The sequence below is a fragment of the Triturus cristatus genome, chromosome 3_2 (genome assembly GCF_964204655.1).
Source record: "Triturus cristatus chromosome 3_2, aTriCri1.1, whole genome shotgun sequence".
In the NCBI taxonomy this organism is placed as follows: domain Eukaryota; kingdom Metazoa; phylum Chordata; class Amphibia; order Caudata; family Salamandridae; genus Triturus; species Triturus cristatus.
In genome coordinates, this window is record NC_140584.1 from 199,679,735 (window position 1) to 199,693,744 (window position 14,010).

At 49.0% G+C, this 14,010-nt stretch overlaps 1 protein-coding gene across 1 annotated transcript in view; it reads left to right on the plus strand.

Moving 5' to 3' along the window:
- PARP14 (poly(ADP-ribose) polymerase family member 14) overlaps positions 1–14,010 on the plus strand; it is a 924,447-nt gene that overhangs the window by 891,571 nt on the left and 18,866 nt on the right. The window contains exon 17 of the mRNA XM_085647500.1: positions 2,815–2,989. Coding sequence (XP_085503626.1) covers positions 2,815–2,989 — 175 coding nt within the window. The remainder of the gene's footprint in view (positions 1–2,814; positions 2,990–14,010) is intronic.

Genomic DNA, 14,010 nt, shown 5'->3' on the forward strand with positions numbered 1-14,010 from the left:
GAATTGTATCCTATGTTCACGCTCCTTCCCCCAGGTGTTGTATGCTTCTTATGTAGCTTTTGACTATGAGAAGGAACTACTTGGGCCCTCTTCACCAGCCCCACCATCCAAAATGATTACATTGCAACTGTGGAGCGTCTTGCTTGTGAATGCGGGCTGCCAATTGCTGCTTATGACGCTCGCTATGGAGTGGCGTGTTCTTTAATTACAGGTCAGCTGCATCCTCTGCACCGTCCACTCCATGCTCGTGGTCCAGCGGGGCCACGCCATGTGGTGCACCTCTGGGCTCTAGCCAGTTTCAGAAGACTGGTTGAATTATACATTAGCCTCAATCAATCAATCAGCGCGCTTTACCAACCCCTGATTGATTGATTGAGCCTCACCTCCTTAGCTGAGGTGGTGGCTGCGCACCCCAGTGCATGGGGTTCATGCCCCCATGGCGGTCCTCAATCATCACCCAGGTGGTCTCTGACAACCAGAATGGAGCAAGGCTACAACTCACGTATACATCCAATAGAGCGACTCTCAGCTAGATCGCAGTGCCTGATTTTATTAGGGTTTTGAAGCTGCCAGGGTCCCCTTATCTGACGGTACACTTCTTGGGATATTATTCTGTCATCTTGTGTACCTTTCTTTTTGCCCAATGTGAACTCCAGCTACTGATCTTTGAGATCCTAACCTTGGCCAGCGGAACCTCACTTAAGTACGACCATCTTGCTGCCTCGATCACTGGCTCTTCCATACCTATCTAAAGTTGTTTGCCTTATTATCTTTGCCCCTTAACCCACACACCTCAAAAAGTTCTGCATCGAAGATATCTGCAAGAGTCCTACTTTCTGGGTGGTTCCATGTGCAAGTGCCAAGCTTGGGGCCAACAGTAGGCGTGGGTGTTTAGGCTTAACATATCCAGCAGTAGGATTACATTTTATATTTAATTTGCTAACCAACAAAAAGCTGAGCCCACAGAAGTTGAATAGTCCTGTTTGAATTATGAACTACAGACAATGATGTGCAAGACACGTTTTCAAGTGGATGAGGTAGGACGGTCAAGAATGTAATTTTATACAGGCGGAGTTTCAGCTGCAGGGCAGTGAATACTTTCGATACCTGCAGGTCCGTCACGCACTGGGCTCTGTCTTTCCAGACGTGGCCGCCATTCCGGAGTCCTCCCCACTGGAGGATAGAGTGCTAGACGGCCACGTTCCGGACAGCACGATCTCCCTCATCTACAAGAAGTTGATTAATGACCGCTCGGGCTTACTGACTGGGCTCCGCGAGGCTTGGGTTGCCGATGGGTTGGAGCTGGACGACGGGGACTGGATTTCCGCGGTGGCCTCCCCGAAGGAGGTGGCCATCCCGGCTCGCCTTCGCTTCGTCCAGCTTAAGATACTTCACCGGGTGTACGTGACGGGGCCGGGGCTTCTGCGTATGGGCTATGCCGAGGATGGACTGTGTAAGCGTGGGTGCGGTGCATTGGCGACCTTTTTACATATTCTGTGGAAATGTCCGAGGGTGGAGCGATTCTGGCGTGGTGTGCATGAGGTCCTGCGAGCGGTTACGCATGTCGTGCTGGTGCCTGAAGCGAGGAGATGCCTGCTGAATGTGTGGGAACCGACCGACTACTCGGTTCCGCAGACGCGATGGGTGACGCTGGGTTATATGATTGCTAAACGTGACATCGCTCAACTGTGGGGATCCCAGAGGCCCCCGGCAGTGTCGGCCTGGAAAGAACACATGGATTGGTGTATGTTCCGGGAGAAGGTGGTGTATGTGGCGCGGGGTAAGCCTGGGGCGTGGCTGAAGGTGTGGGGCCCCTGGAACGCCTACCGCGGGGGTATTTGCGAGCCGCCATTGTTGCCTCCCGCTTCACCAGCTCCGTCCCCCTAGATGACCCCCTCCCTCAATCCCGGGCACAGAGTTTTCCCAGTCCCAGACCTATTCCCCTTCCCCTCCTTCGATTTTAGTGTATGGTTGGGGTCCCCCCATTTGAGGAGCGTATGTTGTCATTTTCGCTCTCGGGTTGCCTTGCGGGTGTGGTTTTATGTTGTTGTGTTGTATAAAACGAAACCGTATTGTGGGCTCAGAGTCATGTGGCACACGTGGCTGATACCTCCTGCTTTAGCGTCTCTGTAACGCCAAGTGCCTTATTGTATATATGTCATTTATTCCTGTCATTTTAGCGGCCGGCCGGAAGGTTGTAGGCCCGTGCCTGTATATATTTGAGATTGCAATAAACGGTTTCAAAAAAAAAAAAAAAAAAAAAAAAAAAGAATGTAATTTTAGAATCTGTTAGCAGGGGCAAAGAATTGAAACAAATGAAAGACCTGTAACTTGTTACGGTAAGAATTGAATGGAATTGAATTTGGTTGGCTAGATTCTGTGCGAAAACTATGCAGCTGGGAGAGTTAGCATATTGGTAGATAGATTTTGAGTATTTGATTAGAAAATGTCATGCAGTATGTTTCTACATGTTGTTGAAACTGTATTGCAAACGGGACTTGATTCTGTAGTGCAGAAATTATTGGTAACGGTTATTGATTTGCATGCACTCACACCTAAGGCTTTTTTTGTGTTAACAAGGTCATACAGTTTCTTCCTAGAATTGCCAAATCAATGGGCTCGTGAGAGCAATGGCAAGAGATAACTTTCACACAGTAGGATTCAAAAGGTAATAGGCCTACATTCTATTAAATACATTTTCTGCAATGTGTGAAGTAAAGTAATGTTTTTCACATTTATTTTGCTGCTAGAAGTCATTGCTTCAGTTCATGTTCGTGTCCTGGGAAAAGAGACTAAGTAAATGTTTTTTTGTAGATGGAAAGAATCCAGAATGTTTTCCTGTGGAAAAATTACATGATCAAGAAATTGAGCATCGATGATAAGAATGGTAGCCAAAATAACGAGAGGCTACTTTTTCATGGAACAGCTCAAGCCCACCTGACCACAATTCTTAAAAATGGATTCAATCGAAGTTTTGCAGGAATGAACGGTACAGTATATGCTGCTTTGTTGTAGAAATGATCAACAACAAGAGAAATGCCAATACTGATTCTTATTCAATCATTCATTCACAAGATCACACAAATCAATTGCTATGATCCTCAAACTGAATTCTTTATTTTTAAATTGTTTTCAATTTTTGTTCTTGGAATAATGTTTCTTTGAAGGTTTTTTTTTTTTAATTTGATGCATATAATAGTTTCTTGAATTATTCAATATACACACGAATCCCACAAATAACACTGAAAATAATATACAAATCACATGACATAATACATGTACAACATAATACCAATACAATTTAAAAAAAGTTTTTGGCTCTGGTTCTCTACAGTTTCAAACCTCAATAGTGTCATAATTCCCCTGACTTCTCTGTCACTGGAAAATGTTGCTAGGTATTAGCAGAGGTGGTGGCCAAATAGTGACCCTACTTGGCCCACGCCCCAAAAAATATTTTTTAATTACATCTCTTTTGAGATTGGGCAATTTACAAAATTGATGCCAGTTGTGGCAACCCATAGGCGTTCAGATATGTTTTTTTCAGAGAATCACATAGATTGAATTTAAGAGATGGAGCTCATTAAATGTTCTGTGTCCTGAGGAGAACCCTCAAAGAAACGCGTCCGGGTTCGAAACGCGTCAACAGCATTTGTTCCGGCCAAATAAGTGTGCAATTTTATGTGTTATCACTGTGGCTCCCAAGAGATTTCTCTTATTGTTGAGTATTTAAGGCCTGGCCTTACTGATTGAGGACCAAACCCTTTTGTGTTAAGAGAATATTGTAGAAATTATGCATGTTTGGCCAGATGATTTTGTTCAGCAGCGGGATTGCAAAATCAATTTGGTATCATGCCCAAGTCTTTTGTTTTTGTATATTATTTTCAATAACCCCACAACTGAGGCCTCTTAATACTACGTGAGCCTCTTATTGTTTTTGAAAACTTTGAAGCACACTTCTCGGTCATCCGCTTCTTATGAAGGAGATCCTCCCCACCTAGACTGCTTTTATGCTTCCGTGCAAGGCTGCACTAACAGCAGCTTTGTAGGGGCTGAAAATCTATCTCTACTCTTGGGGCTTTAAATGTTCACAAGGTAACCTGTGAAAGTGGTGTCACTCAGTGGCATCATTGCTGTATCTTGCTTATCCTTGGGCTTTGTACGTTTGGGAAAACTGAAAAGGTGGCAGTACACTTACAGTATGTTGCCATATTCTGCAAAGTAAAATCTTTTCTTTGGTACTTTTATATAAAATGTCCAGATTATTAAGTTCTACTGTAGGTTGGGTCAGCAAAGTGAACGTCGGGGAAAAATTGCACCCCTCTTTACTCATTTAGTCATAGTGCATCTTTTGTTTTTAACTTTGTTTATTGAATTTACAGCACAGTACATACAATTTGATCTCCAGAATGATATCCATGATGCAAACATCACAGAACATCAATAAAAGACAAAGAGAAACATTACACATGTTGAGGGGCTTTTCACAGTAGCAGTGGGTCTGCATGGCAAGTCCAGAGGTGTGCAGGGAGGGTGATGGTGATCCAGTGTTGTGCTGCAGATAAAGACAGAAAGTGCCCATATGTCCCTAAGTCGAGCAGTGGGATGGGCTGTCTCAGCATATTGTTCCGACATGTCCTGACTGTAAGCATCATCTCGTAACCTCCCCCTCAAAGACAGCACCCTCCTCTGCATCCACCTCACAGCCACACACCTTTTGGTTAGTACAAGTACAATGGGGGCAAGGCGGTGGTACAAGGGGGGTAAGTTTGAAGTATCTCCTTGTAGAGCCATCTGAGCTTGTCCAGCGTACTAGCCAGGAATGTAGAGTATAGTTATGATAATGAGGGTCCTGTTTCATCCTTTCTTATGTATGTCATAAGGAGCTGCATGTTGGGCAATGGAGCAGGGTACATGGAGAGGCTAGTCCTGGTCGCCAATTAGAGCCTGAAATAGCATTAGGCTAACACTCACAGCAGGCACAGAAACCATTATATGAGATAAAAGCATTGTTTTCGAATAGGGCCCTAGTGATGTATATATCTGCCTGCCACAGTAGCCTTCTAAACACCTTCTCGCCGGTAGGAGGTAGTAGGGGATTATCAGCCACCAACAGCACCAAAGACTAGGGAATATTATGATGCAGTTTCCGGGATAGCTCACACCATGCCTGGCTCATCAAGGCATGCACATCTATGCCCTGCCTTGTCACTAAAGGTGGTGTGCCTATACGGCCCAGCAAAGAGTGTGGTCGTGCTAGTTCTTGCTCAGTGTTAAAGTGCTTATGCATGTACTTAGTTAGTGTCCAATATTTCAGGTAGGGAGCCTGCACCCAAGAGCGCCATTCTGCATAGGCTGCATCATCACTTCCCAACTTATCCAGGGTTGTCCCCCACGCCATATCAATCAGGAGAGAGTCTGATAAAATTGCTGGGCAAAGTAATGCTGGAGATATACAGGGATATCTGTGAACAGGTATAAGAGCTATCACCATCTTTGTTAAGGAGATCCTCCCAAGGATGGGACAAAGGAAGTTGAATTCACCTCTCAATGCTCGCTTTAATTTTGTTGAGGGCAGTTCTATAATTACTGTGGATCAAATCATCAAAATCCCAACTGACTCAGTCCCCAAGGTATCATACCCTATCAGGGCGCCATCATAAAGAATGTTTCAATGTTGGCTCCGCACAGGCATCAGTCAAAGGGAACACCTCTGGTTTTAACCAATTAATTTGTAACCCAGAGTATCCCCCAAATCAGTAGGTGCCAGGTTGACCTCTCGTTCTTGTATGTACAGTATGACATTGTCGGCGTGCAGTGTGAATATTAGCAACGTACTGCCAAGCGGCAATCTACGATGCAAATGCAACTCTTGTATGAATTAAGCCAATGGCTCTATAGCCAGTGCAGAGATAGGAGGGGGGACACCCCATTAAGGTGCTACGGCTGATCACAAATGAGTTCAAGTGCAGAGTGTTAATGCGAACTCTCGCAGTTGGAGTTGTGTATAAAAGGCTATCTGAAAGAGACACGTTAGTGATAGATTTCTTACCTTAGAATAACCCCAGGCCTCAGACTGGATCCAGATAGTTTTGCTAGCAGTACCCCTGCGCGTCAGTAGGTGGCGTCATGCGGCTCCACGTCCGTCGCTGGCGTCGTAAGCACCGAGATGACGTCACGGAGACTACTTAGGCACCACCCATGCGCGATGACGTTTTCCGCGCCAGCAAGAGCAGATCCGGATTGAGCACGTACCTTAGTCACTATTTGAAAACTCTTTTGAGACTTTTGTCTCCTCTTTTTTCTCCTGGTGCATGTAGGAATGCCTGGATTTAAGTCTTGTGGGGCCTGCCGTCGCAATATGTCGGTGGCGGACCCCCACGATGTTTACCTCTACTGCCTGGAGACCGACCACGACTCCCGGTCCTGCCGGGACTGTCGGGCCATGGCCCCGAAGGCCTTGAGGGAGCAGTGCTGGAAACTTCTTGAGGCCCAGCACTCGTCCCAACGCCGCTCCAGGTCAAGGGACCGTTCCCGGGACTGCTCGCGGGGCCACAGTCGTCCTCCAAGTCTTCGCCCTCGGATTCCGGTAAGCGACGACATAAAAAGAAGTCGAAGAAGCTTGTTCGCTCTCCAACGTCCCCCCGCCGGTCCTCGGATGCGGACGTGGGTGACAGGCGCTCCGCCCCTGCGGCTCCTTTGGAGCCTGGGAGTCTTGCGGCCTACCCGCCTTACCCGGGTCCGTCGGCGACTCCCAAACAGGTGCAATAATTTCTTGCCACCATGGACCGCCTTTTTAGGCCTCGGGCTCCCGCCGGCCGCCTTCGGGCCCCGCAGTCCCGTGTCCAGATCCTGTTGGGCCGTTGGCGCCACTGACGGACCCGGCTTCGGCGCCACAGTATCCTACGCCCTTGGCTCCAGCACCACGAGGTCCGGTGCTGCCGGCTTTGGCCCCAGCGCCGCCTCTGGTGCCGCAGTGGGTGCCGTTCGTTCCGCCCTTGCCCCAGTTCCAGGACCATTTAGTTCCTGCCTGGGATCCGCATTGGGAGACGGTGTTGGCCCGACCCCGGCCGGCGCCATTCACGGCGCAGTTTCCAACGCCGTTTGTCCCTGCTCCGGCTCTACCGCCGCGGCCGGTTCATCCTGCAACAGAGGTGAAGGATGACTGGGAGGGGTCTGAGGACCCTCTTGCCTGTCAGTGTGACTCCGAGCAGGACTGGGTGGACGATCAGGAGGACGCCGGCGACCTCGATGTCTCTTCTGACCCGGAGTTTGCCTCCCCTCCACCTACAATGGAGGAGGGCGCTTCCTACACGATGGTGCTCCGTCGGGCTGCTGAGGTCCTCAACCTCGATCTTCCTACGGTGACCCTCAAAACTAACCTCCTCACTGAGGTGCTCCAGACAGCGTCTACTTCGTCAGAGCCACTGCTTCCCTTGAACGACGCCCTCACCGATGTCCTGTTGGGCACTTGGTCGCGGCCGGCCACGGGGGCCCCTGTGGATAAGAATGTCGCTAGACGTCACCGTCTGGCGCCTGGTGACCCCGCGTTTCTGACCACTCATCCCACGCCTGAAAGTCTGGTCATTCAAGCCTCGACGTCGCAGAGTGCCTTTCCCACGGCTCCGCCGGATAAGGACTTTAAGAAGCTGGAACAGTTTGGTAAGCGGTTGTTCTCGTCGGCCAGCTTGGGGCTGCGGTCGGTGAACACCGCCTGCTTGTTGGGCCGCTTTTCCCACGCAGTGTGGGATATGGTTGCTCAGGTGTTACCTCAGTGTACTGATGAGGTCCATGCTGTGCTTTCCCAGGCGGTTGCTGAGGGTAAGGATGCGGCTAAGTTCGCCATTCGGTGTGGTTTGGACACCGCTGACTCGTTGGGCACGGCGATTTCTCCGACTGTGGCGCTGCGTCGCCATGCCTGGTTGCGATCCACTGGGTTCTCGCCTGACGTCCAGAGCTCGCTCATGGACATGCCCTTTGATGGCACTCGCCTGTTTGGCGATAAGGCCGACAGTGCACTAGAGCGCTTTAAGGACTCGTGGGCCACAGCTAAGGCCTTGGGTCTTTCCACGAAGAGCCCAGCCACTCCTGGGTTTCGTTCCTTTCGTGGCCAAGGCAGGGGCTCCCAGGCACGTTCCTTCAGCAAGCCTGTGTAGAACCAGCCTCAGCACGGATGCGGCTTCCGCAGGGGCGACTCTGAGAATCAGCGTGGCGGGCAGTCCACCTCCGCCCGCTGCTTCTACCTCCAAACCTTCCTAATCCAAGCTTTGTGAAGCACCCCACGCCAGTGGGTGGCAGGATTTGCCATCACCTCCCCCACTTACACGGTGTCACATCGGACAAGTGGGTGTTGCAGATCATCCGCAAAGGTTACTCTCTTCCCTTTCAGTCGGAGGAACACTTGGCAACTCTCCAGCAGGAAGTTGCAGCCCTCTTGGCCAAGGGGACCATCAAGTGCGTTCCTGGGCCGGAAATAGGGAGTGGTTGTTATTCCCACTACTTTCTGGTCCCCAAGAAGGACAAAGGGGGCCTGCGCCCCATCTGGACCTCCGGAACGGCAATCGCTTCCTCCGGAAGGAGAAGTTCAGAATGCTGACTCTGGCTCAGGTCCTGGCTGCCCTCGACCCTGGAGACTGGATGGTAGCTTTGGACTTGCAGGACGCAAATTTTCACATCCCGGTCCTGCCGGCCCACCGGCGTTCCCTGCGGTTCACGGTAGGCCTGGAGCATTTTCAGTTTGCCGTGCTCCCCTTCGGCCTTACCAGCGCCCCTCGGGTGTTCACGAAGGTGATGGCGGTGGTCGCAGCTCACCTGCACAGGTCGGGGTTGTCAGTCTTCCCATACCTCGACGACTGGTTGTTGAAGGCGGGCTTGCCCCAGGCAGTCGTCAACCACCTTCAGACTACGGCCGACCTCCTGCATTTGCTGGGGTTCTCCATCAACGTGCCAAAGTCGCACCTGAGTCCCTCTCAGAAGCTCCCCTTCATCCGAGCGGTTCTGGATTCAACGCTGTTTTGGGTTTATCCTCCCAAGCAGCGAGTCCGGGATATTCAGGCTATGATTCCGATCTTTCAGCCTCTGTCCCGGGTTTCAGTCAGGATGACCCTCCGGCTCCTGGGCCTGATGGCCTCCTGCATCCTGCTGGTTCAACATGTCAGATGGCATATGCGGGCTCTGCAGTGGGACCTGAAGTTCCAGTGGGACCTGAAGTTCCAGTGGGCGCAGCATCAGGGCAACCTGTCGGATTATGTCCAGATTTCGGAGGGCCCTGCACAACAATTGCAGTGGTGGCTCACAAATCGCGATTGGGTCAATGGCAGATCCCTCTCCCATCCCCAACCGGAGCACACAGTGGTGACGGACGCGTCCCTCCTGGGATGGGGAGGCCACTAGGGAGAGGCGGAGATCAGGAGCCTCTGGTCTCCGGCAGAGTCCCGGCTTCATATCAACCTTTTGGAGCTTCGGGCGATCAGTCTTACACTGAAGGCATTCCTTCCCTCTGTCCGGGGAAGTGTGGTGCAGGTGTTCACGGACAACACTACCGCCATGTGGTATTGCAACAAACAGGGCGGGGTGGGGTCCTGGACCCTATGTCAGGAGGCTCTGAGCCGCTGGACATGGCTGGAACATCAAGGCATTACCTTGGTGGTTCAATACCTGGCAGGTTCTCTGAACGCCAGGGTGGACAAACTCAGTCGCCGGGTGCATGATGGATCACGAATGGCGTCTGAACTCGGACGTGGCGCAATGTCTCTTTCAGCAGTAGGTAGAGCCTTGGTTAGATCTATTTGTCACCGAAGAGAACGCGCAATGTCATTAGTTCTGCGTGTTGGAATTTCCAAGGTGGCACTCGCTCGGCGATGCTTTTCGTCGCGAGTGGAGTTGCGGTCTGTTGTACGCCTTTCCGCCTATACCACCACTTCTGCCCAGAGTGCTGAAGAAGATTTGGTGCAACCGGGCCCAAGTCTTCCTTGTGGCTCCGGATTGGGCACGAAGATACTGGTATCCGGAGCTACTCAGCATGGCGATCGATCCCCCGATCCGACTTCCTCTTCGGGAGGATCTTCTGTCACAGCAGCAGGGGACGGTCCTCCACCCGAACCTGTCCAGCCTCCACCTCCATGCGTGGAGATTGTGCGGCGACAGTTGACAGCTTTTGATCTTCCTCCCGAAGTCTGTGTTGTCATTCTGGCAGCCAGGCGTCCCTCCACTAAAAAAGTATACGCCTGCAGATGGAACAAGTTTGTGGCATGGTGCACAGCTAAGACTGTGGATCCCCTTTCTGCCCCTTCTTCCAAAGTCCTTCTGTTCCTTCTTTCCTTGGCCCAGCAGGGCTCTGCTCTTGGCACTATCAAAGGTTATCTTTCGGCCATCTCCGCTTTTTTACGGCTTCCAGATCAGCCTTCCCATGCACTTTTAACCCCTTTAAGTGGATGCCTTTTAATCCATTTTATTGTGGCTATTTTATCATTTTTTTGTACATTTTACTGTATATTTGCTGCCTGTTTTTATCTGTTTATCTTTTATGATCTGCTTTTGGAAGATTGAATAAAGATTATATTGATTGATTGACCTCTTACTTTCAGTGCAGCATGCCTCAGAATCAAAGGTTCATTTATTTCATTATATTTGCTTGTATGGCATGTTCTCCGAAGCACATCACCAATGGTCCACTGATGATAAATAAAAAAATGAGATGCATATTCCTCAGTGGGTACAAAATGTAAATTAAATAATGACATCATACTACAGGAAACTTGCCTAGGAAGGTGCTAGAAAGTAGGTGATTTTTCAGCAAGGCTGATAACAGTGGGCACAGAGCAGATGGTGAGAGGGAGAGTGTTAAAAAATGTTGGTGGTTCAGAGGATTTGAAGCGGCGTGGAACACACTCATGATGAGAATGCCATGCTAACTGGAGTAGAAATGGCTTCTTCTGTACTTGACCCGCATGAGGGAAACCTCAATCACTTGGAGAACAGACATGCACTTAGTTTCTGTGCGCTCACAGGTTCAATCTTTTCCAGCGAAATCCACCTCACAGATTGATCGCGGTCAGCCAAAGTCCTTTTTTATTGGCCACACCTATAACTGCCACTCAGAAAGAGGAGGTATGGCTACACTTTCCTTCCTGCATTATGTATGTCTCTCCATACTTTGAATGCTGATGTGAGGGCTTCCTGTTGGTGAAGATGTAGAAGTTGACATGCCAGGAAGAACAGGACCTCTGCATTGAGTATGTTTGCATAGTGTTGATGAAACATAAGGGTGACATTGGCCTGTAGCATGTTTTGGAAACCTGATCGAGAGTAGAAAGGTCCAAGAGTGTGCATGATGTAGAAAGCATTTCTTAAGACTTGGTTCACTTACAAGCCAAGGGAAACTGTGGAGTTCCTGATTGCTTCCAAATTTTATGTTTAAACAGTTTTTGTTGATGGGACAAAATCTGGTACCAGAGAATTATAAGTGGTAGTTTTTCCATTCTCTGCAGTCTAGAGTCTAAGTTTTGGAAGAGTCAACTTTGAGGTTGTCACACAGCATCCGTTGATCAATGCCTCAGAGGCAGTAGTAATGTTCCATTACTTCTAGGTGCCTCTTTTCCAATTTTATGATGGTCTGCATATTGTCTTATAGTTGTAGCAAGTTATTTTGAAGGACTTACTGAACTCTGCTAGGGCACTGAAATGGACTTTGAAGAGGAGTGGCGAGACTAAAGTGCCTTGAGGGTTTGACATAGTCTGTGCTGAAAGGAGCTGAATTAAACGAGGAGAAAGAGTATACTAGATCTGAACAGGTAGAAGGAGATCATTTTGGATGTTTCTTAAGATGCATAGTTCCTCTAGCCTTATGTGTAAGACCCTGGTAGCGCACGCTGTCATTGGTGGCAGACGAGTCCTGCAGAAGTAGTGCACCCACTCCATTTTTTAATACAGTGCGTTTCAGATCATCCCGATGGTTTAGTGCTTATGCTTTAGTGGAAGCTCTTTTCAATGAAGCCAGAGATCCGAACAGCTCCTGCAATCAGTCTTCCTAATAATGGGTCATGGAGGTTGGTTGGTAGCTTGCTGACTATGTGGGGTCGATATTCCACCTCTGGATGAGCGGTTTGATGTGAGTGTTCATAAGGAGAACATGGAAGGTCCCTAAAGTGAGACAGTTCTTGAGGATGGTTCTCCCTCAGGATACAGCTTTTGGGAGATCTTAAGACGTGTGTGACAAAAAGGGTCTGCCCAGAGCCAGCTCATCTACTTGCCTTGACTTGTTCTTGAATTGGGACTCTTCATTTTTGTGAGACTGGTGTCTTCTTGTGCCATTTCTTTTGTTAATCCTGATCTGATTGGACTAACTGTTGGTTGTCTTGCTTCTGGGACACTGTGTCCATGTCCTCTTTTTAGAGACAACTTCATTTGTGATGGTGTTGCCAAAAGACTTCAGAATCCACAATTTCGGTGGTGTACACTTGGTAGTGAAATTCGGAGAGGCTTTTACAAAAAATCTTTTGTCAGGGGATTTGGCTTTGGAGATCCACTAGGAATAGTGGTTAAACTTTGGATTCTTGCTGGATGATTTTATAGGCCCTGTTGCAGCGCTGAATGTGTTTTGTATCCTTTTGGTTGTTTGATTTCTTCCACAGACTTTGTGGAGTATCCTGTTTATAGTTTCTTGCCTGTCATACACATTTTCCTCTATCTCAGCGATTGGTTGATCAAGAGTGAAAGCAGCCATTAGTACCTACAGCATACATGGGTAACCATTTCACTTCTTCACAGTTTGTGGTTTACCATAAAAGCAGCCAAGTCTCATCTCCAACCCCTCCAGATCCAACCCTTTCTGTCACCTGCAAAGTCTGCCAAACCCTCAAAGAGATGTAGCATTGAGTCAGCTTGCACCTGTTTTTTAAGCCATGTCACCTCACATTAAGAACTGTAATGCGCCTGGCTGTATATGCGTCTGTTGTTGCACTGCTTGTTAGCACAATGGTCACAAGCTGCAGGTCACACTGAAGATCCAGTGTTGGTAACGATCAGTGTCTATCGCTCTCTGCAGTGGTAAGACAGCAACAACCTGTTGTGGGGTAGGCCTTTCTTAGACCCTGTTCATTAAGTCACCATTACCATGGACGCCTCTCAAGCTGGGCGGGGAGCTTATCTCAATCACAACACAGTATAGGATGTGTGCACTGCACATCAACCGATCCGCCACGTCAATTGTATGGACTGTGGCTCTCCACCTCACCATCAAAGTCTTTCTACTGCTTATTTGAGGTATAGTAGTCCTGGTCAAGATGGACAAAATGATTGTCATGCACTACCTTAAGAAGCAGGTGGGCACTCGCTGTCCCTTTCCTTGCTAGCTTAAACAATTTGGCATTGGGCCACTTATCACATTCACCTAATGGCAAAGTAACTTCTGCGGGTGAAACGACCTAGCGGACCTCTTAAGCAAGACACATCAAGAAATCCACAATTGGGAACTCCACCATCATGACCTACACCAGTATTTCAATCACGGGGGCACTTCTGAAGTCGACCTGTTCACCAGCCTGAGAACACAAAATGCTCAATCTTGCCTCCCGTTACCCACACCCTCAGTCCATCAGAAGTGCTCTATGGATTAATAGGTCAGGGATATTTGCCTATAATTTTCCGTCTCTACCACGCCTTCCATTGGTGGTGGGGAACATGCGATACACGTTGCAGACCCTCATCCAGGTGACTGCCACCTGGGCTAGGCAGCCCTTCTGGATATGTTGAGCAGCCTCAGCGAAAGGCTTCCTAACAGGCCGGACCTTCTCACCAAGAACCAATGCCAGTTCAGGCACCCAGAGCCCAAGCAACTCCGTCTAGCGATCTGACACCTGAGGTCTTGGAGTTTGGTTATTTGGGCCTCACACATAAGGAATGCATGGACATCCTGCAGGTGTACCGCAGACTGCCACATGTGCATGCTGTGTTGCAAAATGGAAACAATTTGTCCACTACTACATTGCCAACAGGATAGACCATCTAGGACCT